This window comes from Prionailurus viverrinus, chromosome X, assembly GCF_022837055.1.
Source record: "Prionailurus viverrinus isolate Anna chromosome X, UM_Priviv_1.0, whole genome shotgun sequence".
NCBI lineage: Eukaryota > Metazoa > Chordata > Mammalia > Carnivora > Felidae > Prionailurus > Prionailurus viverrinus.
In genome coordinates this window covers 63,543,021-63,568,519 of record NC_062579.1, presented here as the reverse complement: position 1 = coordinate 63,568,519, position 25,499 = coordinate 63,543,021, and the positions used below count along the sequence as shown (strand labels likewise).

General features: G+C 36.6%; 1 protein-coding gene across 1 annotated transcript in view; it reads left to right on the top strand.

Moving 5' to 3' along the window:
- POF1B (POF1B actin binding protein) overlaps window positions 1–25,499 on the top strand; it is a 120,086-nt gene that overhangs the window by 85,612 nt on the left and 8,975 nt on the right. Inside the window, exons 8-14 of the mRNA XM_047845070.1 lie at window positions 45–119; window positions 17,784–17,876; window positions 18,732–18,845; window positions 19,640–19,792; window positions 20,117–20,236; window positions 21,683–21,811; window positions 22,633–22,715. Of these exons, the coding sequence (XP_047701026.1) occupies window positions 45–119; window positions 17,784–17,876; window positions 18,732–18,845; window positions 19,640–19,792; window positions 20,117–20,236; window positions 21,683–21,811; window positions 22,633–22,715 (767 nt within the window). The remainder of the gene's footprint in view (window positions 1–44; window positions 120–17,783; window positions 17,877–18,731; window positions 18,846–19,639; window positions 19,793–20,116; window positions 20,237–21,682; window positions 21,812–22,632; window positions 22,716–25,499) is intronic.

Below are 25,499 nucleotides of genomic sequence, written 5' to 3'. Positions count from 1 at the left end.
TCATGTGTATCTTTTCAATTGTATAAGCCTCTCTTTTCTTACAGTCAGAAGACATTGAATCGTTGATTCCCAGAGGATTGTCAGAGTTTACAAAACAGCAAATTCGCTATATTCTGCAGGTAAGATGGGGTCAAGAGTGGATGTGAAATCAACAGTGACAAACCACTAGCCAAGGATGCTTCCCTTAATTAAGAACAGAAAGTTCTAAATGAAAATCCTGTTTTACAAGAGTTGACTATACTTTGATTTAAAAAGGGTTGCATTATAGTTGATTATACTTTCATTAAAAAAGGGTTGCATACCACTTATATTGAATAATTAGCATTCAGGAAAGCATTATAGAAATAGTAATGCCCTTATTCTCTCCTGACTCCTATAGCAAAACCTGATTCTAACTTGTAGTCTTTGTCCCCATCTTTTCCATTTTGTATTCTTCCCCTCCCCACCGTATCCTTGTAGTAAGATGAGAAAGGCCAGTGCCTTGCTTTTTCTGATTTACGGAAGGGTAGAGACTACTGGAGTAGTAAGTTTCCCTACAATGAAATGAGAAACAGAAGGAGATAGATGCTAAAAGAATATGGCTAGATTCTCATTTGGAGGGATTGGTCGGGAAGATGGCGGGGTAGGAGGACGCTGGGCTCACCGTGTCCTGCTGATCACTTAGATTCCACTTACACCTGCCTAAATAACCCAGAAAACCACCAGAAGACTAGCAGAATGGATTATCTGGAGCCAAGCGCAGACAGGAGGCCCACAGAAGAGGGTAGGAAGGGCAAAGAGGCAGTGCGTGCTACATGGACTGGCGGGAGGGAGCCGGGGAGGGGCGGCCCGCTGGCCAAGCAGAGCCTCTGAGTCTGACTTGCAAAACTGGAGGGGCCGGACGGAGTGTGTTCTGACAGCAAGCAGGACTTAACATCTGGAAGGTTATAAATTAACAGCTCTGCTCGGAGAGCAGGAAGATAGGAGGACAACGGGAGGGATATTTGTTGAGCTCCAGACAACAGAGCTCACCTTGGCAGGGAACAAAGGTGCTGGCCAGAGCCATCTCCCTCACCCATCCCCCAGCCAAAATCCCAAAGGGAACCAGTTCCTGCCAGGGAACTTGCTTGCACCACGCAAACACCCAATGCTGTGCTTCTGCGGATCCATCCCTCCATTGGTGGGTCTGACTCCCTTCCAGTGCCACAGGGCGCTTCCTGAAGTGGATCACCAAAGGATAAGCGAGCTGAGACTGCCCCTCCCACCCTGTCCACCTTGCCAATCCACTCCATGCCAGATCCTCAGCACCACAAGCTTGGCAGTGTGCAAGTAGCCCAGACGGGCCACGCCACACCACAGTGAATCCGGCACCTAGGAGAGGGGGTAGAGAAGGTACACACCAGTCTGACTGTGGCCCCAGCGGTAGGCTGGGGCAGACATCAGGTCTGACTGCGGCCCCGCCCACCAACGCAAGTTATTCAAGACAGCACAGGGGAAGTGCCCTGCAGATCTGCACCACTCCAGGGACTATCCAAAATGACCAAACGGAAGAATTCCCCCCAAAAGAATCTTCAGGAAATAACAACAGCTAACGAACTGATCAAAAATGATTTAAACAATATAACAGAAAGTGAATTTAGAAAAATAGTCATAAAATTAATCGCTGGGCTTGAAAACAGTATAAAGGACAGCAGAGAATCTCTTGCTACAGAGATCAAGGGACTAAGGAACAGTCAGGAGGAGCTAAAAAATGCTATAAATGTACTGCAAAATAAAATGGAGGCAACCACGGCTCGGATTGAAGAGGCAGAGTAGACAATGGGTGAACTAGAAGATAAAATTACGGAAAAAGAGGAAGCTGAGAAAAAGAAAGATGAAAAAACGCAGGAGTATGAGAGGAAAATTAGAGAACTAAGTGATGAACTAAGAGAAATAATTTACGCATATTTGGTATTCCAAAGGAGGAAGAGAGAGGGAAAGGTGAGAAGGGGTACTTGAAGAAATCACAGCTGAGAAGTTCCCGGATCTGGGGAAGGAAAAAGGCACTGAAATCCAAGAGGCACAGAGAACTCCCTTCAGACGTAACTTGAATCAATCTTCTGCACAACATATCATAGTGAAACTGGCAAAATACAAGGATAAAGAGAAAATTCTGAAAGCAGCTAGAGATAAACATGCTCTAACATATAAAGGGAGACCTACAAGACGCCTGACAGATCTGTCTACTGACTCTTGGCAGGCCAGAAAGGAATGGCAGGAAATCTTCAATGTGATGAACAGAAAAAATATGCAGCCGAGAATCCTTTATCCAGCAAGTCTGTCATTTAGAATAGAAGGAGAGATAAAGGTCTTCCCAAACAAACAAAAACTGAAGGAATTTGTCACCACTAAACCAGCCCAGAAGAGATCCTAAGGGGGATACTATGAGACAAAGTACCAGAGACATCGCTACAAGCATAAAACATACAGATATCACAATGACTCTGAACAGCTATCTTTCTGTAATAACACTGAATGTAAATGGATTAAATGTGCCAAACAAAAGACATAGTGTATCAGAATGGATAAAAAAACAAGACCCATCTATTTGCTGTCTGCAAGAGACTCATTTTAGACCTGAGGACACCTTCAGATTGAAAGTGAGGGAATGGAGAACTATCATGCTACTGGAAGTCAAAAGAAAGCTGGAGTAGACATACTTATATTGACAAACTAGACTTTTAATTAAAGGCTGTAACAAGAGATGAAGAAGGGCATTATATAATAATCACAGGGTCTATCCATCAGGAAGAGCTAAGAAATATAAATGTCTATGCACCGAATATAGGAGCCACCAAATATATAAAACAATTACAAACAAACATGAAAAACATTATTGATAAGACTGTGGTAATTGCAGGGGACTTTAACACTCCACTTAAGGAAATGGATAGATCATCTAGACACATGGTCAATAAAGAAACAAGGGCCATGAATGATACATTGGATCAGATGGACATGACAGACATATTTAGAACTCTGCATCCCAAAGCAACAGAATATACTTTCTTCTCGAATGCACATGGAACATTCTCCAAGATAGATCACATACTGGGTCACAAAACAGCCCTTCATAAGTATACAAGAATTGAGATCATACCATGTATACTTTCAGACCACAATGCGACGAAGCTTGAAATCAACCACAGGAAAAAGTCTGGAAAACCTCCAAAAGCATGGAGGTTAAAGAACACTCTACTAAAGATTGAATGGGTCAACCAGGCAATTAGAGAAGAAATTTTAAAATATATGGAAACAAACGAAAATGAAAATGCAACTATCCAAATGCTTTGGAATGCAGTGAAGGCAGTCCTGAGAGGAAAATACATTGCAATCCAGGCCTACCTCAAGAAACAAGAAAAATCCCAAATACAAAATCTAACAGCACACCTAAAGGAACTAGAAGCAAAACAGCAAAGACAGCCTAAGCCCAGCAGAAGAAGAGAAATAATAATGATCACAGCAGAAATAAACAATATAGAATCTAAAAAAAAAATGTAGAGCATATCAATGAAACCAAGAGGGTTTTTTTTGAAAAAATAAACAAATTAATAAACCTCTAGCCAGATTTCTCAAAAAGAAAAGGGAGATGACCCAAATAGAAAATCATGAATGAAAATGGAATTATTACAACCAATCCCTCAGAGACACAAGCAATTCTCAGGGAATACTATGAAAAATTATATGCCAACAAACTGGACAACCTGGAAGAAATGGACAAATTCCTAAACACCCACAGTCTTCCAAAACTCAATCAGGAGGAAATAGAAAGCTTGAACAGACCCATAACCAGAGAAGAAATTGAATCAGTTATGAAAAATCTCCCAACAAATAAGACTCCAGGACAAGATGACTTCCCAGGGGAGTTCTACCAGACGTTTAAAGCAGAGATAATACCTATCCTTCTCAAGATGTTCAAAAAAATAGAAAGGGAAGGAAAACTTCCAGACTCATTCTATGAAGCCAGTATTACTTTGATTCCTAAACCAGACAGAGACCCAGTAAAAAAAAGAGAACTACAGGCCAATATCCCTGATGAATATGGATGCAAAAATTCCCAACAAGACACTAGCAAATCGAATTCAAAAGCATATAAAAAGAATTATTCACCATGATCAAGTGGGACTCATTCTGGGATGCAGGGCTGGTTCAACATTCGCAAATCAATCAACGTAATACATCACATTAATTAGAGAAAAGATAAGAACCATATGATCCTGTCAATCAATGCAGAAAAGGCATTTTAAAAAATTCAGCCACCTTTCTTTTTTGTTTTTTAATATATGAAATTTATTGTCAAATTGGTTTCCATACAACACCCAGTGCTCATCCCAAAAGATGCCCTCTTCAATACCCATCACCCACCCACCTCTCCCTCCCACCCCCCATCAACCCTAGTTTGTTCTCAGTTTTTAACAGTCTCTTATGTTTTGGCTCGCTCCCACTCTAACCTCTTTTTTTGTTTTTTTTTTTTCCTTCCCTTCCCCCATGGGTTTCTGTCAAGTTTCTTAGGATCCACATAAGAGTGAAACCATATGGTATCTGTCTTTCTCTGTATGGCTTATTTCACTTAGCATCACACTCTCCAGTTCCATCCACGTTGCTACAAAAGGCCATATTTCATTTTTTCTCATTGCCACGTAGTATTCCATTGTGTATATAAACCACAATTTCTTTATCCATTCTTCAGTTGATGGATATTAGGCTCTTTCCATAATTTGGCTATTGAAAGTGTGGCTATAGGGGCGCCTGGGTGGCGCAGTCAGTTAAGCGTCCGACTTCAGCCAGGTCACGATCTCATGGTCCGTGAGTTAGAGCCCCGCGTCAGGCTCTGGGCTGATGGCTCGGAGCCTGGAGCCTGTTTCTGATTCTGTGTCTCCCTCTCTCTCTGGCCCTCCCCCGTTCATGCTCTGTCTCTCTCTGTCCCAAAAATAAATAAAAAACGTTGAAAAAAAATTAAAAAAAAAAAAAAGAAAGTGCGGCTATAAACATTGGCGTACACGTGCCCCTATGCATCAGCACTCCTGTATCCCTTGGATAAATTCCTAGCAGTGCTATTGCTGGGTCATAGGGGGTAGGTCTGTTTTTAATTTTCTGAGGAACCTCCACACTATTTGCCAGAGTGGCTGCACCAACTTGCATTCCCACCAACAGTGCAAGAGAGTTCCCGTTTCTCCACATCCTCTCCAGCATCTATAGTCTCCTGATTTGTTCATTTTGGCCACTCTGACTGGTGTGAGGTCATATCTGAGTGTGGTTTTGATTTGTATTTCCATGATAAGGAGCGACGCTGAACATCTTTTCATGTGCCTGTTGGCCATCCGGATGTCTTCTTTAGAGAAGTGTCTTTTCATGTTTTCTGCCCATTTCTTCACTGGGTTATTTGTTTTTCGGGTGTGGAGTTTGGTGAGCTCTTTATAGATTTTAGATACTATCTCTTTGTCCCATATGTCATTTGCAAATATCTTTTCCCATTCCGTTGGTTGCCTTTTAGTTTTGTTGATTTTTTCCTTTGCTGTGCAGAAGCTGTTTATCTTCATAAGGTCCCAGTAATTCACTTTTGCTTTTAATTCCCTTGCCTTTGGGGATGTGTCGAGTAAGAGATTGCTACGGCTGAGGTCAGAGAGGTCTTTTCCTGCTTTCTCCTCTAAGGTTTTGATGGTTTCCTGTCTCACATTCAGGTTCTTTATCCATTTTGAGTTTATTTTTGTAAATGGTGTGAGAAAGTGGTCTAGATTCAACCTTCTGCATGTTGCTGTCCAGTTCTCCCAGCACCATTTGTTAAAGAGACTGTCTTTTTTCCATTGGATGTTCTTTCCTGCTTTGTCAAAGATGAGTTGGCCATACGTTTGTGGGTCTAGGTCTGGGGTTTCTATTCTATTCCATTGGTCTATGTGTCTGTTTTTGTGCCAATACCATGCTGTCTTGATGATGACAGCTTTGTAGTAGAGGCTAAAGTCTGGGATTGTGATGCCTCCTGCTTTGGTCTTCTTCAAAATTACTTTGGCTATTCAGGGCCTTTTGTGGTTCCATATGAATTTTAGGATGGCTTGTTCTAGTTCCGAGAAGAATGCTGATGCAATTTTGATTGGGATTGCATTGAATGTGTACATAGCTTTGGGTAGTATTGACATTTTGACAATATTTATTCTTCCAAACCATGAGCAGGGAATGTCTTTCCATTTCTTTATATCTTCTTCAATTTCCTTCATAAGCTTTCTATACTTTTCAGCATACAGATATTTTACATCTTTGGTTAGATTTATTCCTAGGTATTTTATGCTTCTTGGTGCAATTGTGAATGGGATCAGTTTCTTTATTTGTCTTTCTGTTGCTTCATTGTTAGTGTATAAGAATGCAACTGATTTTTGTGCATTGATTTTGTATCCTGCAACTTTGCTGAATTCATGTATCAGTTCTAGCAGACTTTTGGTGGAGTCTGTCGGATTTTCCATGTATAATATCATGTCATCTGCAAAAAGCGAAAGCTTGACTTCATCTTTGCCAAATTTGATGCCTTTGATTTCCTTTTGTTGTCTGATTGCTGATGCTAGAACTTCCAGCACTATGTTAAACAACAATGGTGAGAGTGACATCCTTGTCATGTTCCTGATCTCAGGGAAAAAGCTCAGTTTTTCCCCGTTGAGGATGATGTTAGCTGTGGGCTTTTCATAAATGGCTTTTATGATCTTTAAGTATGTTCCTTCTATCCCGACTTTCTCAAGGGTTTTTATTAAGAAATGGTGCTGGATTTTGTCAAAGGCCTTTTCTGCATCGATTGACAGGGTCATATGGTTCTTCTCTTTTTTTTTTTTTTTGTTAATGTGATGTATCACGTTGATTGATTTGCGAATGTTGAACCAGCCCTGCATCCCAGAAATGAATCCCACTTGATCATGGTGAATCATTCTTTTTATATGCTGTTGAATTCGATTTGCTAGTATCTTATTGAGAATTTTTGCATCCATATTCATCAGGGATATTGGCCTGTAGTTCTCTTTTTTTTACTGGGTCTCTGTCTGGTTTAGGAATCAAAGTAATACTGGCTTCATAGAATGAGTCTGGAAGTTTTCCTTCCCTTTCTATTTTTTGGAATAGCTTGAGAAGGATAGGTATTATCTCTTCTTTAAACGTCTGATAGAACTCCCCTGGGAAGTCATCTTGTCCTGGAGTCTTATTTGTTGGAAGATATTTGATAATTGATTCAATTTCCTCGCTGGTTATGGGTCTGTTCAAGCTTTCTATTTCCTCCTGATTGAGTTTTGGAAGAGTGCGGGTGTTTAGGAATTTGTCCATTTCTTCCAGGTTGTCCAATTTGTTGGCATATAATATTTCATAGTATTCCCTGATAATTGTTTGTATCTCTGAGGGATTGGTTGTAATAATTCCATTTTCATTCATGATTTTATCTATTTGGGTCATCTCCCTTTTCTTTTTGAGAAGCCTGGCTAGAGGTTTGTCAATTTTGTTTATTTTTTCAAAAAACTAACTCTTCTTTTCGTTGATCTGCTCTACAGTTTTTTTTAGATTCTATATTTTTTATTTCTGCTCTGGTCTTTATTATTTCTCTTCTTCTGCTGGGTTTAGGCTGCCTTTGCTGTTCTGCTTCTATTTCCTTTAGGTGTGCTGTTAGATTTTGTATTTGGGATTTTTCTTGTTTCTTGACATAGGCCTAGATTGCAATGTATTTTCCTCTCAGGACTGCCTTCGCTGCGTCCCAAAGGGTTTGGATGGTTGTATTTTCATTTTCGTTTGTTTCCATATATTTTTTAATTTCTTCTCTAATTGCCTGGTTGACCCACTCATTCTTTAGGAGGGTGTTCTTTAACCTCCATGCTTTTGGAGGTTTTCCAGACTTTTTCCTGTGGTTGATTTCAAGCTTCATAGCATTGTGGTCTGAAAGTATGCATGGTATAATTTCAATTCTTGTAAACTTATGAAGGGCTGTTTTGTGACCCAGTATATGATCTATCTCGGAGAATGTTCCATGTGCACTCGAGAAGAAAGTATATTCTGTTGCTTTGGGATGCAGAGTTCTAAATATATCTGTCAAGTCCATCTGATCCAATGTCTCATTCAGGGCCCTTGTTTCTTTATTGATCCTGTGTCTAGATGATCTATCCATTTCCTTAAGTTGTTGTTAAAGTCCCCTGCAATTAGCACAGTCTTATCAATAAGGTTGCTTATGTTTGTGAGTACTTGTTTTATATATTTGGGGGCTCCGGTATTCGGTGCATAGACATTTAGAATTGTTAGCTCTTCCTGATGGATAGACCCTGTAATTATTATATAATGCCCTTCTTCATCTCTTGTTACAGCCTTTAATTTAAAGTCTAGTTTGCCTGATATAAGTATGGCTACTCCAGATTTCTTTTGGCTTCCAGTAGCATGATAAATTGTTCTCCATCCCCTCACTCTCAATCTAACTGTGTCCTCAGGTCTAAAATGAGTCTCTTGCAGACAGCAAATAGATGGGTGTTGTTTTTTTATCCATTCTGATACCCTATGCCTTTTGTTTGGCGCATTTAATCCATTTACATTCAGTGTTATTACAGAAAGATAGCTGTTCAGAGTCATTGTGATATCTGTATGTTTTATGATTGTAGCGATATCTCTGGTACTTTGTCTCACAGGATCCCCCTTAGGATCTCTTGTAGGGCTGGTTTAGTGGTGACAAATTCCTTCAGTTTTGTTTTTTTTTTTTTTTTGTTTGGGAAGACCTTTATCTCTCCTTCTATTCTAAATGACAGACTTGCTGAATAAAGGATTCTCGGCTGCATATTTTTTCTGCTTAGCACACTGAAGATATCGCGCCAATCCTTTCTGGCCTGCCAAGTTTCAAAATAGAGATCAGTCACGAGTCTTATAGGTCTCCCTTTATATGTGAGGACACGTTTATCCCTTGCTGCTTTCAGAATTTTCTCTTTATCCTTGTATTTTGCCAGTTTCACTATGATATGTCATGCAGAAGATCGATTCAAGTTATGTCTGAAGGGAGTTCTCTGTGCCTCTTGGATTTCAATGCCTTTTTCCTTCCCCAGTTCAGGGAAGTTCTCAGCTATTATTTCTTCAAGTACCCCTTCAGCACCTTTCCCTCTCTCTTCCTCCTCTGGGATACCAATTATGCGTATATTATTTCTTTTTAGTGTATCACTTAGTTCTCTAATTTTCCCCTCATACTCCTGGGTTTTTTTTAATCTCTCTTTCTCTCAGCTTCCTCTTTTTCCATAACTTTATCTTCTAGTTCACCTATTCTCTCCTCTGCCTCTTCAATCCGAGCTGTCGTCATTTCCATTTTGTTTTGCATTTCATTTAAAGCGCTTTTCAGCTCCTCGTGACTGTTCCTTAGTCCCTTGATCTCTGTAGCAAGAGATTCTCTGCTGTCCTCTATACTGTTCTCAAGCCCAGCAATTAATTTTATGACTAGTATTCTAAATTCACTTTCTGTTATATTATTTAAATCCTTTTTGATCAGTTCATTAGCTGTTGTTATTTCCTGGAGATTCTTCTGTGGGGAATTCTTCCGTTTGGTCATTTTGTATAGTCCCTGGAGTGGTGAGGACCTGCAGGGCACTTCCCCTGTGCTGTCTTGAATAACTTGCGTTGGTGGGCGGGGCCACAGTCCGACCTGATGTCTGCCCCTAGCCCACAGCTGGGGCCACAGCCAGACTGGTGTGTGCCTTCTCTTCCCCTCTCCTAGGGGCAGGATTCACTGTGGGGTGGCGTGGCCCGTCTGGGCTACTTGCACACTGCCAGGCTTGTGGTGCTGGGGATCTGGTGTATTAGCTGGGGTGGGTAGGCAAGGTGCATGGAGGCAGGAGGGGCAGGCTTAGCTTGCTTCTCCTTAGGTGATCCACTTCAAGAGGGGCCCTGTGGCAGCTGGAGGGAGTCAGATCGGCTGCCGGAGGTTTGGCTCTGCAGAAGCGCAGAGTTGGGTGTTTGTGCGGAGGGAGCAAGTTCCCTGGCAGGAACTGGTTCCCTTTGGGATTTTGGCTGGGGGATGGGCGGGGAAGATGGCGCTGGTGAGCCCTTTGTTCGCCACCAAACTGAGCTCTGCCATCTGGGGGCTCAGCAGCTCTCCCTCCCTTTGTTCTCCAGTCTTCCCGCTTTCCGAGCAGAGCTGTTAACTTATGACCTCCCAGACGCTAAGTCGAGCTTGCTGTCGGAACACAGTCCATCAGGCCCCTCTGCTTTTGCCAGCCAGACTCGGGGGCTCTGCTTGGCAAGCGAGCCGCCCCTCCGCCCAGGCTCCCTCCCGCCAGTTCGTGGAGCGTGCACCACCTCGCCGCCCTTCCTACCCTCTTCCATGGGCCTCTCGTCTGAGCTTGGCTCTGTAGACTCCGTTCTGCTAATCCTCTGGCGGTTTTCTGGGTTATTTAGGCATGTGTAGGTGGAATCTAAGTGATCAGCAGGACGCGTGGTGAGCCCAGCGTCCTCCTACGCCGCCATCTTCTTCCCTCTCCTCCCAGCCACCTTTCTTAATAAAAACCTTCGAGAAAGTCGGGATAGAAAGAACATACTTGAAGATCATAAAAACCATTTATGAAAAGCCCACAGCTAACATCATCCTCAATGGGGAAAAACTGAGAGCTTTTTCTCTGAGATCAGGAACACGACATGGATATCCACTCTCACCGCTGTTGTTTAATATAGTGTTGGAAGTTCTAGCATCAGCAATCAGACAGCAAAAGGAAATCAAAGGCATCAAAATTGGCAAAGATGAAGTCAAGCTTTCACTTTTTGCAGATGACATGATATACAAGGAAAATCCGATAGACTCCACCAAAAGTCTGCTAGAACTGATACATGAATTCAGCAAAGTTGCAGGATACAAAATCAATGCACAGAAATTAGCTGCATTCTTATCCACTAATAATGAAGCAACAGAAATACAAATAAAGAAACTGATCCCATTCACAATTGCACCAACACGCACAAAATACCTAAGAATAAATCTAACCAAAGATGTAAAATATCTGTATGCTAAAAACTATAGAAAGCTTATGAAGGAAATTGAAGAAGATATAAAGAAATGGAAAGACATTCCCTGCTCATGGTTTGGAAGAATAAATATTGTCAAAATGTCAATTCTACCCAAAGCTATGTACACATTCAATGCAATCCCAATCAAAATTGCACCAGCATTCTTCCCAAAGCTAGAACAAGCCATCCTAAAATTCATATGGAACCACAAAAGGCCCTGAATAGCCAAAGTAATTTTGAAGAAGACCAAAGCAGGAGGCATCACAATCCCAGACTTTAGCCTCTACTACAAAGCTGTCATCATCAAGACAGCATGGTATTGGCACAAAAACAGACACAGAGACCAATGGAATAGAATAGAAACCCCAGACCTAGACCCACAAACGTATGGCCAACTCATCTTTGACAAAGCAGGAAAGAATATCCAATGGAAAAAAGATAGTCTCTTTAACAAATGGTGCTGGGAGAACTGGACAGCAACATGCAGAAGGGTGAAACTAGACCACTTTCTCACACCATTCACAAAAATAAACTCAAAATGGATGAAGGACCTGAATGTGAGACAGGAAATGATCAAAACCCTAGAGGAGAAAGCAGGAAAAAACCTCTTTGACCTCAGCCGTAGCAATATCTTCCTTGACACTTCCCCAAAGGCAAGGGAATTAAAAGCAAAAATGAACTACTGGGACCTTATGAAGATAAACAGCTTCTGCACAGCAAAGGAAACAACCAACAAAACTAAAAGGCAACCAGTGGAATGGGAAAAAATATTTGCAAATGACATATTGGACAAAGGGCTAGTATCCAAAATGTATAAAGAGCTCCCCAAACTCCACACCCGAAAAACAAATAACCCAGTGAAGAAATGTGGAGAAAACATGAACAGACACTTCTCCAAAGAAGACATCCAGATGGCCAACAGGCACATGAAAAGATGCTCAATGTCTCTCCTCACCAGGGAAATACAAATCAAGACCACACTCAGATATCACCTCATGCCAGTCAGAGTGGCCAAAATGAACAAATCAGGAGACTATAGATGCTGGAGAGGATGTGGAGAAACGGGAATCCTCTTGCACTGTTGGTGGGAATGCAAATTGGTGCAGCCACTCTGGCAAATAGTGTGGAGGTTCCTCAGAAAATTAAAAATAGACCTACCCTATGACCCAGCAGTAGCAGTGCTAGGAATTTACCCAAGGGGTACAAGAGTGCTGATGCACAGGCATTTGTACCCCAATGTTTATAGCAGCACTTTCAACAATAGCCGAATTATGGAAAGAGCCTAAATGTCCATCAACTGATGAATGGATAAAGAAATTGTGGTTTATATACACAATGGAGTACTAGAGGGCAATGAGAAAGAACGAAATATGGCCCTTTGTAGCAACGTGGATGGAACTGGAGAGTGTGATGCTAAGTGAAATAAGCCATACAGAGAAAGACAGATCCATATGTTTTCCCTCTTATGTGGATCCTGAGAAACTTAACAGAAACCCATGGGGGAGGGGAAGGAAAAAACAAAAAACAAAAAAAAGAGGTTAGAATGGGAGAGAGCCAAAGCATAAGAGGCTCTTAAAAACCGAGAACAAACTGAGGGCTGATGGGGGGTGGGAGGGAGGGGAGGGTGGGTGATGGGTATTGAGGAGGGCACCTTTTGGGATGAGCACTGGATTTTGTATGGAAACCAATTTCACATAAATTTAAAATAACTAAATAAATAAAATAAGAGTAAATAAATAAATAAATAAATAAATAAAAGAATATGGCTAAAGAGTACATCTGTTTGCAAGAATGGATTCTAGAGATAACTTAGCATTGTCTAAGTGAGGCTAATTTCTAAGTTTGTTCTTAAGCCTTTTTTGGTCATCCAAATATTGGACCTGATGTCATTTTTGTGAAACTAAAATAAAATAATTTAAGTGTCATACAGTCTGTATTATAAAGAGACAGTGGTATAGACAACACATATGCTCTGCAGAATCTGAATCTTGGAGGCATTCTTGATATTATCTCTGGTGGTCGGATGTCTATTGAAAGTGAATTCAAGACCTATTTCTTTGAAAAACTCTTTTGGAGGATTTTTGCATCTAAGTTCATGAGAAACAGTGGTCTATAGTTTTCTTGTGTTCCCTTTGGTTTTGCTATCAGGATAATACTAGCTGCATATTGGGACGTGTTTCATCATTGTCTACTTTCTAGGAGAGACTATATAGACTCTGTATTAATTCTTTAAACATTTAGTAGAATCATTCAGTAAAAATATGTGGGCCTGGAGATTTGTTTTCTGGGGAGTTTAAAAAATTCTAAATTCAAATCCTTAATAGTTATAGGTCTATTCAAATGATCTATTTCTTATTGGGTGTGTTGTGGTAACTTGTATTTTCCAGTGATGTAGTCTATTTCGTATAAATTGTCAAATTTATAGTGTATAGTTGTTCATAGTATTCCCTTATTATCTTGATGTCTGCAGGGTCTGTATTACTATCCCCTACTTAATTCTTGATACTAGTAATTTGTGTCTTCTCCTTTTTTTTCTTTGTCAGTCTTGCTAGAGGTTTATCAATTTTATCATTTTTTTCATAAAACTAGACTTTAGTTTTATTGATCTTCTTTATTATTTTCCTGTTTATACTTCCACTAATTTTTGCCCCTGTCTATATATTTCCTTCTTTTGCTTGTTTTTGATTTTTCTCTTCTTTGTCTAGTTTCTTGATATAGAAAGTTAGATTATTGATTTGAGACCTTTTGTGTACTCTAATGTAAGCATTTAGTGCTATAAACAGCCTCTCAGCATGGCTTTAGCTGTGTCCCACAAATTATGATATATATTTTTATTTTCTGTCAGCTTTATGTACTTTTTAGCTACCTTTAGACTTCTGCATTGACTTGTGGATTATTTTGAAGTATATTATTTACTTTCAGAATGTTGAGAGATTTTCCTGTTCTCTTTCTGGTATTGATTTTTAGTTTGATTCCACTGTGCCCAGAAAATATATTCCATATGAAATTAATTGTTTTGAAATGGTTAAGTTTTGTTTTATGGTTAAGGATATTGTATATCTTGGTGTATATTCCATGGGTACATGAAAGGGTTAGATACTTTGATTGACGGGGTTGTTGAGTTCTTATTTATTTTTGCTCATTTTCTGCCAAGTAGTTCTTACCATTTGCTGAGAGAGGCATATAGAAATCTTCAGTTATAACTGTGAGCTTGTCTTTTTTCTTTCAGTTCTATCAGTTTTTGAAGTACTATACATTTTGCAGCTCTGTTGTTTGGTGCATAAACATTTAGGATTTACTATGTATTCTTGGTGAATTGACCCTTTTATCATTATGTAATGGTCCCTCTCTGTTTCTGGTAATTTTCTTTGCTCTGAAGTCATTTTTATCTAATATCAACATAACACTCTTGTTTTCTTTTGATTAATGTTTGCATGGTATATCTTTTTTCCCCAACTTTTTACTTTCATTATATATTTTTAAATTTTCATTATATTTGAAGTTAATTTCTTGTAGAAAACACGTAGTTGGGTCAAGGTTTTTTCACACTCTGTAAATCTCTGTCTTTTGATTGGTGTATTTAGACCACGTTGCAATTATTTAAACGTTAGGGCTATATTTCCTATTTTTATTTTTTGTTTTCTGTTTGTTCTGCTTTTTTGTTTCCCTGTTTTCTTTGTCTTGCTTTCCTGTGGATTAGCTGAACATGTTTCATAACTTAATTTTTATTTATCTCTGATTCTTTTGATTATATCTTTTAGTATAGCCTTTTTAGTGGTTGCTCTAAGAATTACATTATATATCCATAATTTATCCTAGTTATTGTTGTCAACAATTTGTCAGTTTCAGTGAATTATAGAAAAGTTTGCTTCCTTTATCTCTCTTTACTCTCCACATTTATAACATAATTGTCTTAAATATTTTCTCACCATGCATTGAGATCCACATCATACAGTGTTATAATTTTGCTTCAACCACCAAATATAATTTAGAAAATGCAAAAGAAGGCAAACCTACTCTGTTTAGTCACATTATTACTTAAGATGTTATTTCTTCCTTTTTGATGTTCCAAATTCCATCATCATTTTCTTTCTCTTCAGAGAACTTCCTTCAGCCAGTTTTTAGGGTAGGTCTGTTAGTGACAAATTTTTTTCAGTTTTTTTCATCTCCTAATTTTGTGATTCCCTCTTAATTCTTAAAGGATATTTTCATTAGATACAGAATTTGTAGTTGACAGTTCTTTTCTTTCAACACTTCAAAGTGGTGTGCTATTTCCCTCTGGCCATTAGGATTTCTGATGAAAAATGTGCTGTCTTTTGAGTTGTTATTACCAATAGTTAAGTTTCTCTTGCTGGTTTAAAGATTTAAAATTTATCTTTAGTTTTAAGAAGTTTCTTTGGATTTCTTTGGATTTATTCTATTTGGAATTTGCCCAACTTCTTGAACTTATACTTACGATTTTTGCTAATTTGGAGAAGTTTACAGCCTTTATTTCTTCGAATACTTTTTCAACTCCCCCCTCTTTTTTCTTTCCTTCGAGGATTCTTATGACATGTATATAAGATATGTCTTATACTCCCACAGGTCTCTGAGCCTCTGTTCAATTATTTTCCAATCTATTTTTTCTCTGATGTTGTGATTAAGTACGTTTTTATTTTTCTACCTGATTCTTTGCTCTGTTGTTTCCATTTTGCTTTTTAGTCCATCCTTTAAGGTTTTTGTTTTTGTTTATTTTTTTAGTTATTGAGTTTTATAATTCTAAAATTACTGTTTAGTTATTCTTTATACCTTCTATTTCTTTTCTGAGATTTTCTGTTTTGTTGCTGAGACTTTATTTTTGTTTTAAGTCTGTAAATTTTTATTAAAGTATGTTTATAATGACTGCTTTAAAATCCTTGTCAGACAAGTCTAACATTTCTGTTATCTTGATGTTGGTATCTGTTAATTGTTTTTCTTATCAAGCTAAAATTTTCCTGGTTCTTAGAATGACTAGTGATTTTTTAAATTGAAATCTGGACATTTTGAATATTATGTTATGACTCTGAATCTTATTCATATCTTCTGTTTTAGTAGGCTTCCTTTATTTTTTATAATTTTTAATATAATTTATTGTCAAATTGGTTTCCATACAACACTCAGTGCTCATCCCACAAGTGCCCTCCTCAATGCCCATTACCTACTTTCCCCTCTCCCTACCCCCATCAACCCCCAGCTTGTTCTCAGTATTTAAGAGTCTTTTATGGTTTGCCTCCCTCCCTCTCTGTAAGTTTTTTTTCCCCTTCACCTCCCCCATGGTCTTCTGTTAAATTTCTCAAGATCCACATAGTAGGCTTCCTTTAAACTGAAACAACAGAGGACATGGGAGAACTGCCTGTTACTATCAGCTGTGGGTGGATGTCCAGGTTCCCCACTCAGCCTCTGTTGACACTTATCAGGGGAGGAACTCCTTGTTCCTCCTAGGCCAGGGTAGAAATTGTGGTTCTCTACTAAGCCCCCACTGATTTCACTGTGGTTTGGATGTAGAGAAGTGCCTCATAACTGTTCCCCAGTTGGCCGCCACTGACATTGCAAGGTGAGCGGCCTCATTTCTGTTGGGCAGTGATGAAAGTCCTTACTCTTCATTGAGAAATCTCTGACATCACCCTAGCAGGGAAGCAGAGCAGTATTAATACTGGATAAAGTGAAAGCCTAGGCTCCTTTCATACTCTCAACTGAACCACAGTGCTGAGGGTCTCATTTTGTTCCCAGCGGGGATGAAGGTCCCATCTCTCTACCTTGCCTTCTCTAACACCAACCTGGTAAGCGGTGTTGATGGACCTTTTTAGAGCCTAGTAAGAGAGAAAGTCTACGTTCCCTTCTTGACATTTGATAGTTTGGGTGGCAGTAAATTTAAAAATTATTTTCTGTGGTGTTTGACTGGAATAACTGGATATTATCTAAAAGTTCTTTGCCTTGCTAGGCTGCTCTTTTCATGGTCCTTTGGCTAGATAAAGCAGGCTTTTCTAAAGACTTTTGTTGTCTGTTTCCAGTGCTGTTTCTCCAACACCAGTCAGTGATACATGAAGCAAGAAAAAAAAAACCCAGGAACTCACTTCTGTGTTATTTTTTGGGTACAAATCTTCCTAACCAGACTTCCTTCTTTCCACCTTTCCAAGTCTTTTTTTTTTATACATAGTAATGTCCAGGGGTTTTAGTTATACTTAGCAGAAGGAATAAAGAAAATTATTTCTACTCTAGCTTACCAAAAATGGAAGTTGTTTGTTTTTTAAACCATTTTTTTAAAATAAGTGAGTTTAATCTAGTGAAAGGGATTTTCTCCATCTTCTTTAAAAATTGAGATGTTTCTATATTTCAAGGTTAAACTAAATTAATATTATATTCTTCTCACTTCAGGAAAAATCCATGCATTTGGAAGCACCTTAGGGATATGCATTTTATTATTTGAAGTTTGAATGCCTCATGTTTTCTAATCTTTAAATAAAGTATAAAAGCAAATTTAAAAATTTGCTGATAGATTTCTGTCTTGTGAGAAAGATGAAACTTCATGGAAAAAATAATAGACCCTTGTTCTAATCACATAGCTATGATCTCTTCAGGAATGCTGATTGAATTGTGCATGTTATTGACAAAATGCTTTGTATCACTATTCTAATATTGCTATATAAAAAATAAAACTTTAAATAAGTTTGTTTATGGAAATAGAAAAATAAGACTACTATTACTTATATTGCCTATTTGTAAATGCTAGTAAATACAAACCATCAATCGTTTTCTTCCTCCAGATGAGGGGTATGTCTGATAAATCACTCCGGCTAGTGCTGTCCACCTTCAGCAACATACGGGAAGAGCTTGGACATCTTCAAAATGACTTGACAGTAACACTTATTTTAATTTTTCTTTCCAAAGACTTACTAGTTCTTACCTTTCTAATGTAGAAATGAAGTCATTTAATCTACCTTGCAAAATTCAATACAATGCAACAATATTATGCTCATCTAGACATATATTCTTGAAACAGTTACTTGGGGTTGAGAGAGGAAATAAAAGATCCCCAATGTCAAAATGGAAAAAGTTGGGTATACACTTATTATTTAGTTTGACACAAAGGTAATTTGATACCTAGAGCCAAGAAGTAGCTTCCAAAATTAGAATAGTCTAACCCATTGAATGGGAATTTCCCCTTTTTTCTGTAATAATAAAGCATACTTTGAATTCTTAGAATACTTGAAAACTCCTTTCTCCAAGAACTTAACCTTTTTAGTTGGTGGTTTTGGTGCCATTATCTAAATATATTTAGAATACCTTGAGCCTTTTTAGTTGGCATTCTTGGTGGCATTATCTAAATATATTTAGAATATCTTGCATACAATGAAGCCTGGAGTGGGTTATTTCATTTCTGGGTTCTGATGAACACATTTAGATTATAATTTGAAAATTCACCATCTGCTGGGATTAACAAAAAGTCTTTGTAGATTGGGGCAAAACATTACAATAATTTGAAGGTTCTGCTTCATTGAACTTAGAATTGGTTCATCAAATGTCTCTTAGAATGCAAATTTTTTAAGTTTCATCCATTTGTATCCTATATTTTGCTTGATTTTTTAGAATTATGTTTTATTAGACAGCTGCAAATGAACCAAGTGTTTATTTAAGGCTTCAAATATAAACAAATCTTTGTATTATGTGATTGTTGACAAGTTCTGAATTATAAAAAATAATTTTTCTTCTAGGCACTGGAAAATGACAAGATAAGACTTGAGAAAGACTTGGCATTCAAAGAAACTCAAATAAAAGAGTATGAAGAACTCTTGGCATCAGTGAGAGCAAATAATCGCCAGCAGCAGGTAAATTGATATTTTCATTGATGATAAAGTAGATTGATAGATTTTCATATGCACAATTATTGACACATTGTAGTTATGACATATAATACAGACAGAATTAAAATATGATGGAACAATTTATTCATATGAGACTTGAGTGGCTTTGGTTATTTACAATGACTGAAAGACTTCTCATAAGAACAGATAACCTTGTATGATATAGATATAAAGTATATACAACCCACAATTATCTGTGCTGTTGGGAAACAAAAATTGTATAAATATTGAAGAGGTAAGTTCACTCATTCATTTAATCTACTAATATGTTGATTAAAAAGGTTCTGTAGTCTCAACACATGTTCGTGCAGTGAATAAATGAATAAACTCTGGAAGTATTATCCAGATGTCTGAGCAGAGATAATTCCTAAGAAATTGTTATGAGTCCCTAAGGCTCATCCCTTCCTAATCTTCACTCCTATGACAGTCTCACATTTTTTCTCAGTTTCCACCTAAATAATCAGGTATATCATCATTTTGGTGCCTATTAGAAGGCAAAATATTGTCAAAGAGTAGCAAGAGTCAGATTGCTAAATTGGAACACTGAAAATTTGTTCAGTCTTAATTCCTTCTCATTCAAGATAAGCATATCACACTAGGGGCAAGAATCTATTTTATGGCTGATCTAATTTACCATGTAAGGGTAAATATATAATGGAAAAATATTTGCTTTAGTTCATTGAATTAATCAACTAAGAGAGTACTCTCCTCCAAAAAAGTAGATCCTTTTGTCTTATTTACTTGTGTCTTTTTTATAGCAAGGACTTCAAGACTCAACCTCAAAATGCCAAGCATTGGAAGAAAACAATCTCTCTCTTCGAAATACATTATCAGACATGGAATATAAACTAAAAGAACTGGACTACTGTAAGCGTAATTTAGAACAAGAGAATAAAAATATCAGAATACAGGTATTAAAATTTTGTTTTAAATACACATTATTGCCTTAGTTATACCATTGTAATCCTAGAATTTCCAACAGTAAATATATGCATATCTTACATGTGTATATATCCCATTCCTCTTGAGAAAATATATGGACTGCTTTCTGATGATTTCATATGTGGTTATGTCTCATCTCACTGCCATTTGAACTATATAATGCAATTCCTAAACATCACTCTTGTTATTTCAATGCTTTGTTTAATCGTGTGATTTTCATCTTATAATAAGTCTTATAATATGTATTTCCTTTATAACAATCCAAGTACGGAAAGTTATTTTGCCTTCTGTAGGTTTCTGAGACTTGCATAGGCCCGATGCTGCAGGTGAAAATGGATGAGATTGGCAATCATTACATGGAGATGGTAAAAAACTTACGAATGGAGAAAGATAGAGAGATCTGCAAGTTAAGGGTATGTTGATCCTCCAGTGCATAAATACACAGGTCAGCACAAAGTTTCTAATAAGATTATGATGGTTTCAAGTTTAAAGCTACAAAAAAATCAACTAAAGGTAGAGTCAGGAATATGGCATATAACCTTTTTTAAATACATATTACCGTGTATAGATATTGCTAAATTGTTTTCTAATTTAATCTTCTTAAATTTAATCACCTTAATTTAATCATGTTAACCTTCTCTATAAAAGCAAAATAAAACATTAAGTTCAGTGTTTTGGTTTTTTATTTTTATTCATTTACTTTTAGTGGTTGGGAGGAACCCGTTATGATTTTGCTTACAGCATGCTTGTGCAGTCAAAAGCAACATTTGAGATTATCCAGCAAAACCACAGTTTGATTTTTAAAAATCCTCACTTGACTTTGAAGGATGATACATAGCAAGAACTTTGTCAAGCACAAGGATAAAAACAGTGTTGAATTATGTACCTTTAATTGGCTTCAAAATTAGGATTATATTTGTAAGAATAAGTATATGTTACCTTATCTTGCAATTCTACATCAAATTGATTAATTCTTAATTTAATGATTCCTAAAATAGTTAAATATACTTAAATATTTAATGGAAAAACTGACCATAGGTTTTTCTCTCCAAATACCACCATAGAATTTTTTCCAAAAACCAAAATGAAACAAAATGTAGTTTGTTCAAAAGCCTACCAATTTTTCTAGAAGATTACCTTCACTTGTTTCTTTTTCATCCTAACATAACTAATAACACTTCAACTTAACATCCGTCTATGTACACATAATGTAGTGCAGAAGAAAATGGGTGGGGTTTGGAGTCAGAATACCTGTTTTGGAATTGCAGCTATGTTGCTTACTAGCTGTGGCACTTTATGTCATATAACCTTTCTGGTAATCTCATTTAACTATTTTGTGAATAGGATTTTTTTTAATTTTCTTAATGTTTATTGATTTTTGAGAGAGAGAGAGGGAGAGAGAGAGAGCATGAATGGGGGAGGCACAGAGAGAGAGGGAGACACAGAATCCAAAGTAGGCTCCAGGCTCTGAGCAGACAAATCATGCCAGAGGAATACTTTGTGAACTATAAATCACAATACAATATTAGTTATTATTAGTGAGTTTTCTTTAATTAATATCTTAAGGAATCTAAAGTACCTATTTCTTAGCTTTATTTTAATCTTTGTGGCCTAGGACTGCTACTTAAGTAATGCTTAGCCCTATATAGTAAAGACACCTTTAAAAAATGAGAAATTCTTATTGGCATTTTAATTCACATTTTTTATTCATCAAACTCTACAAATGTTTACAACTATTGGCACTTTGCTCTTCATTTCATAATTTCCTGTATGACTTTATGCCACTTAACCTCTTGGAACTCAATTACCTATTTTGTAAATCATATCTATAATAATTCTTATTTCTTTTTAATCACTAGACTCAATTAAATCAGTACCAAAAAGATGTTTCAAGAAGAGAAGGAACTTGCAGTGACTTCCAATTCAAGCTTCATGAACTGACAAGCTTGCTGGAAGAGAAGGACTCCCTTATAAAACGTCAGTCAGAGGTAAGAAGGGAAGTGATAGAGATGGAGAGGAACTCAGTTAGGTATGATAAATACTTCCCATGAATTAGACAAGGGCACGTTTCCAAGACTCACTTTATTCATTAAGTAGAATGTAACTACGAAGAAGAGCAACATTCATATTTGAAGAGATATAATTCAAATGAAAGCAAGAATTAAAGCAAAAAGAGTGCTATTGTGCATTTAATATTTGTACCTTTATATCTCATTAGCAGTGAAACTTCCAGGAAGACTGTGAGCTCTTTACTAGAATATTAGCTGCTTCAGCAAAGGACTGTGTTATATTCCTCTCTGTATCTGTAGCATGTGGTCCAGGATCTGTTATAAAATAGTTTATATTGAAGAAAGGAACTACCAAAAACGGTGGCTGATGTTATATTGTTATTATTGAACTACTGGTGTTTGTAATAATGATCAGTGATAGATTTTCAGTTAGAAAATAATACCTGCTTCCATATTGAAGTTTTAGTGCTTTTCTGCTATGACTATACTTTTCAAACTTTTTAGGACAAAAAACTTTCACATCTTTGAGAACCATGTCCATTCAATATCATGTAATCCCTCAAATAAAGAGATCCTACACCAGTTAGTGAATTCCTGCACAGGCATATAACGTAACTTATTTGGCACCATAAAGCAATAATATAAGGTATTTAACAGATGGATTAAAACACTCTTATGTCCAAGCTAAAGGGGGAGGAAAAAAAGTAATTATTCTTACTAACCTTATTAAATGATCAAACATGCTTCTTACCTCATGTTTCTACTTTTTTCAAATAATTATATTTTCTTTTATTTGTAAGGAACTCTCAAAATTGAGACAAGAAATGTATTCATCTCATAACCAACCCTCCAGTGGTGGAAAGACTACTATTATCAAAAAAAAGTAATGTATTATTTATATATATATATATATATATATATATATACAATCCAAGTTATAGCATATATATATATGTGTGTGTGTGTGTGTGTGTGTGTGTGTGTATGTATATATACATGCACACCCCTAGACAGAGTTTCTTTTCTGCAGGGCAGTGAATCTACTGAAGAACGGATATTTGCACAAGGGCATAGCAATTATAGTAAATAAAATTCTGTAGCACCTTTCCTGTATTTATAATATATCAAATACAATGTAAGTGAAAAACAAAATTTGTTGTTTAACCAACCATATTAGTCAATATTCTTTTAGTTGCACATGCCAAAAATTCAACTTAACATGGAAATTAGCTAATTCACTTAATTGGAATTGCTTGGTGTCCAGATGGATTTGTATGCTCAAAACATGTCTTCAGAAATATGTCTTTCTTTATCTCTTGGCTCTGCCTTTTCCTATGTAGACATCATTCTTAGGCATCTCCTCTCATAATAGCAATTTGACCACAGCTTACATCCCAGAAATTTAGCAAAATCAAATAGAAAGTGACTCTTTAAGAACAGTTTCAGCAAAAGTCTATTTTGGATATTTCATATAAATGGAATAATATAAAATGTGGTCTTTTGTGACTGGATTCTTTCACCTTGCATAATGTTTTCAAGATTCATCCATGTTTTAGCATGTGTCAATACTTCGTTGCTTGTTGTTACTAAATAATATTGCATTATATGGATATACAACATTTATCCATTCATAAATTGATGGACATTTGGGTTGTTTTCAATTTTTGACTATTAAGAATAATGCTATTGTGAACTATACTCACAATATAGTGCTGGGGCACACGGTAACTCTACATTTAACTTTTTGAGTAATGGCTAAATTGTTTTCCAAAGCAGCTGTACAATTTTACATTCCCACCAGCAGTGTATTGAGTGTTCCAATTTCTCTCCATCCTCCTCAGAACTTGTTACTGTTTGTCTCTTGGATTATACCCATGCTAAGGATGGGAGGTGGCATCTTATTGTGGTTTTCATTTGTATTTCTCTAATAATTAATGTTTAGTATTTTTTCATGTGCTTATTGGCCATTTGTATATCTTCTTTGGAGAAATGACTATACAAATTTTTTCTCCATTTTTAAACTGGATCTACTTGCTTTTTTTACTGTTGGATTGCAAGAAATATTTATATATTCTGGATACAATTCCCTTATCAGAGATATGATTTGTAAATATTTTCTTCCATTCTATGGGTTGTCTTTTTACTGTCTTGATAGTATCATTTGAAACACAAGTTTTTAATTTTGAGGAAGTCCAATTCATCTATTTTTTTCTTTTCTTACTTGTACTTTGGGTATTATATTAAGAAACCATTGCCTAACCCAAAGTCATTAAGGTTTATACCCAAGCTTTCTTCTAAGAGTTTTATACTTTTACCTATTACATTTAGATCTATGAACTATTTTGAGTTAATTTTTTGTATGGTGTTAAGTAGGGTTCCAAGTTCATTCTTGTGCATGGGGCTATACAGTTGTTCCAATATCTTTTGTGGAATATACTATTTTTCCTCCCCCGCCCCAATAAATTAACTTAGCATTTTTGTCAGTAATAAAAAGATCATAAATGTAAGGCTAAATTTATAACCTCTCAGTTTTACTCCATTGATCTACTTGTATTTATATAAGTACTGATCTATTTGTCTGTTTATGCAAGTACCACACTGCTTTAATTACTATAGCTTTTTAGTTTGAAACCAGGGGTATGAGTTTTTAAACTTCTTTTCAGGACTGATTTGGCTATTTTTGGTCCTTTGCTTTTCCATATGTGTTTTAGGATAAGCTTGTTAAGAGATTAATTATATATGTAGAAAACTTTGGGTATTATTGCCATGCTAACAGTATTAAGTCTTTTTATCCATGAGCATGGAGTCCTTTTCCATTTAGATCCTCTTTAATTTCTTAAAATAGTATTTGATAATTTCACTGCATAAGTCTTAGCCTTCTTTTTTATTAAATTTATTTCTAAGCATACTATATTTTTTATGTTACTGCTAAGTATACTATATTTTTTATGTTACTGTAAATAGAATTGTTTTCTTTTTCTTTTTTATGTTTTAAGTTTTTTATTTAAATTCTAGTTAGTTAACATATAGTGTAATATTAGTTTCAGGAGTAGAATTTAGTGATGAATCACTTACATATAACACCCAGTGCTTTTATTTGAGTATAGTTGACACACAATGTTACATTAATTTCAGGTGTATAATGTACTGATTCAACTTCTCTATATGTTATGCTACATTTATCACAAGTGTAGCTACCATTAGTCACCATGCAACACTATTAGAGTATAATTGACTATATTCCCTATGCTGTGCCTTTTATTCCTGTACTTACTTTTTCCATAATTAGAAGGCTGTATCTCCCACTCCCCTTTACCATTTTGTCCATACTGTCACAATACTTCCTTCTGTCAACCATCAGTTTGTTCTCTATTTACAGGCCTGATTCTGCATTATGTTTGTGTATTTTTTTTTAGGCTTCGTATGAATGAAATGCTATAGTATTTTTCTTTCTTGGTCTGACTTATTTCACTTTGCATAATGCCCTCTAGTTCTATACATGTTGTTACAAAAGGCAAGATCTGATCCTTTTATGGCTGAATAATATTCCATTTTATATATCTATATCTATTGGTATAGATATAGATAGATATAGATAGATACAGATACAGATATATAGATATAGATATAGATATAGATATATAGATATATATCTTCCTTATCCATT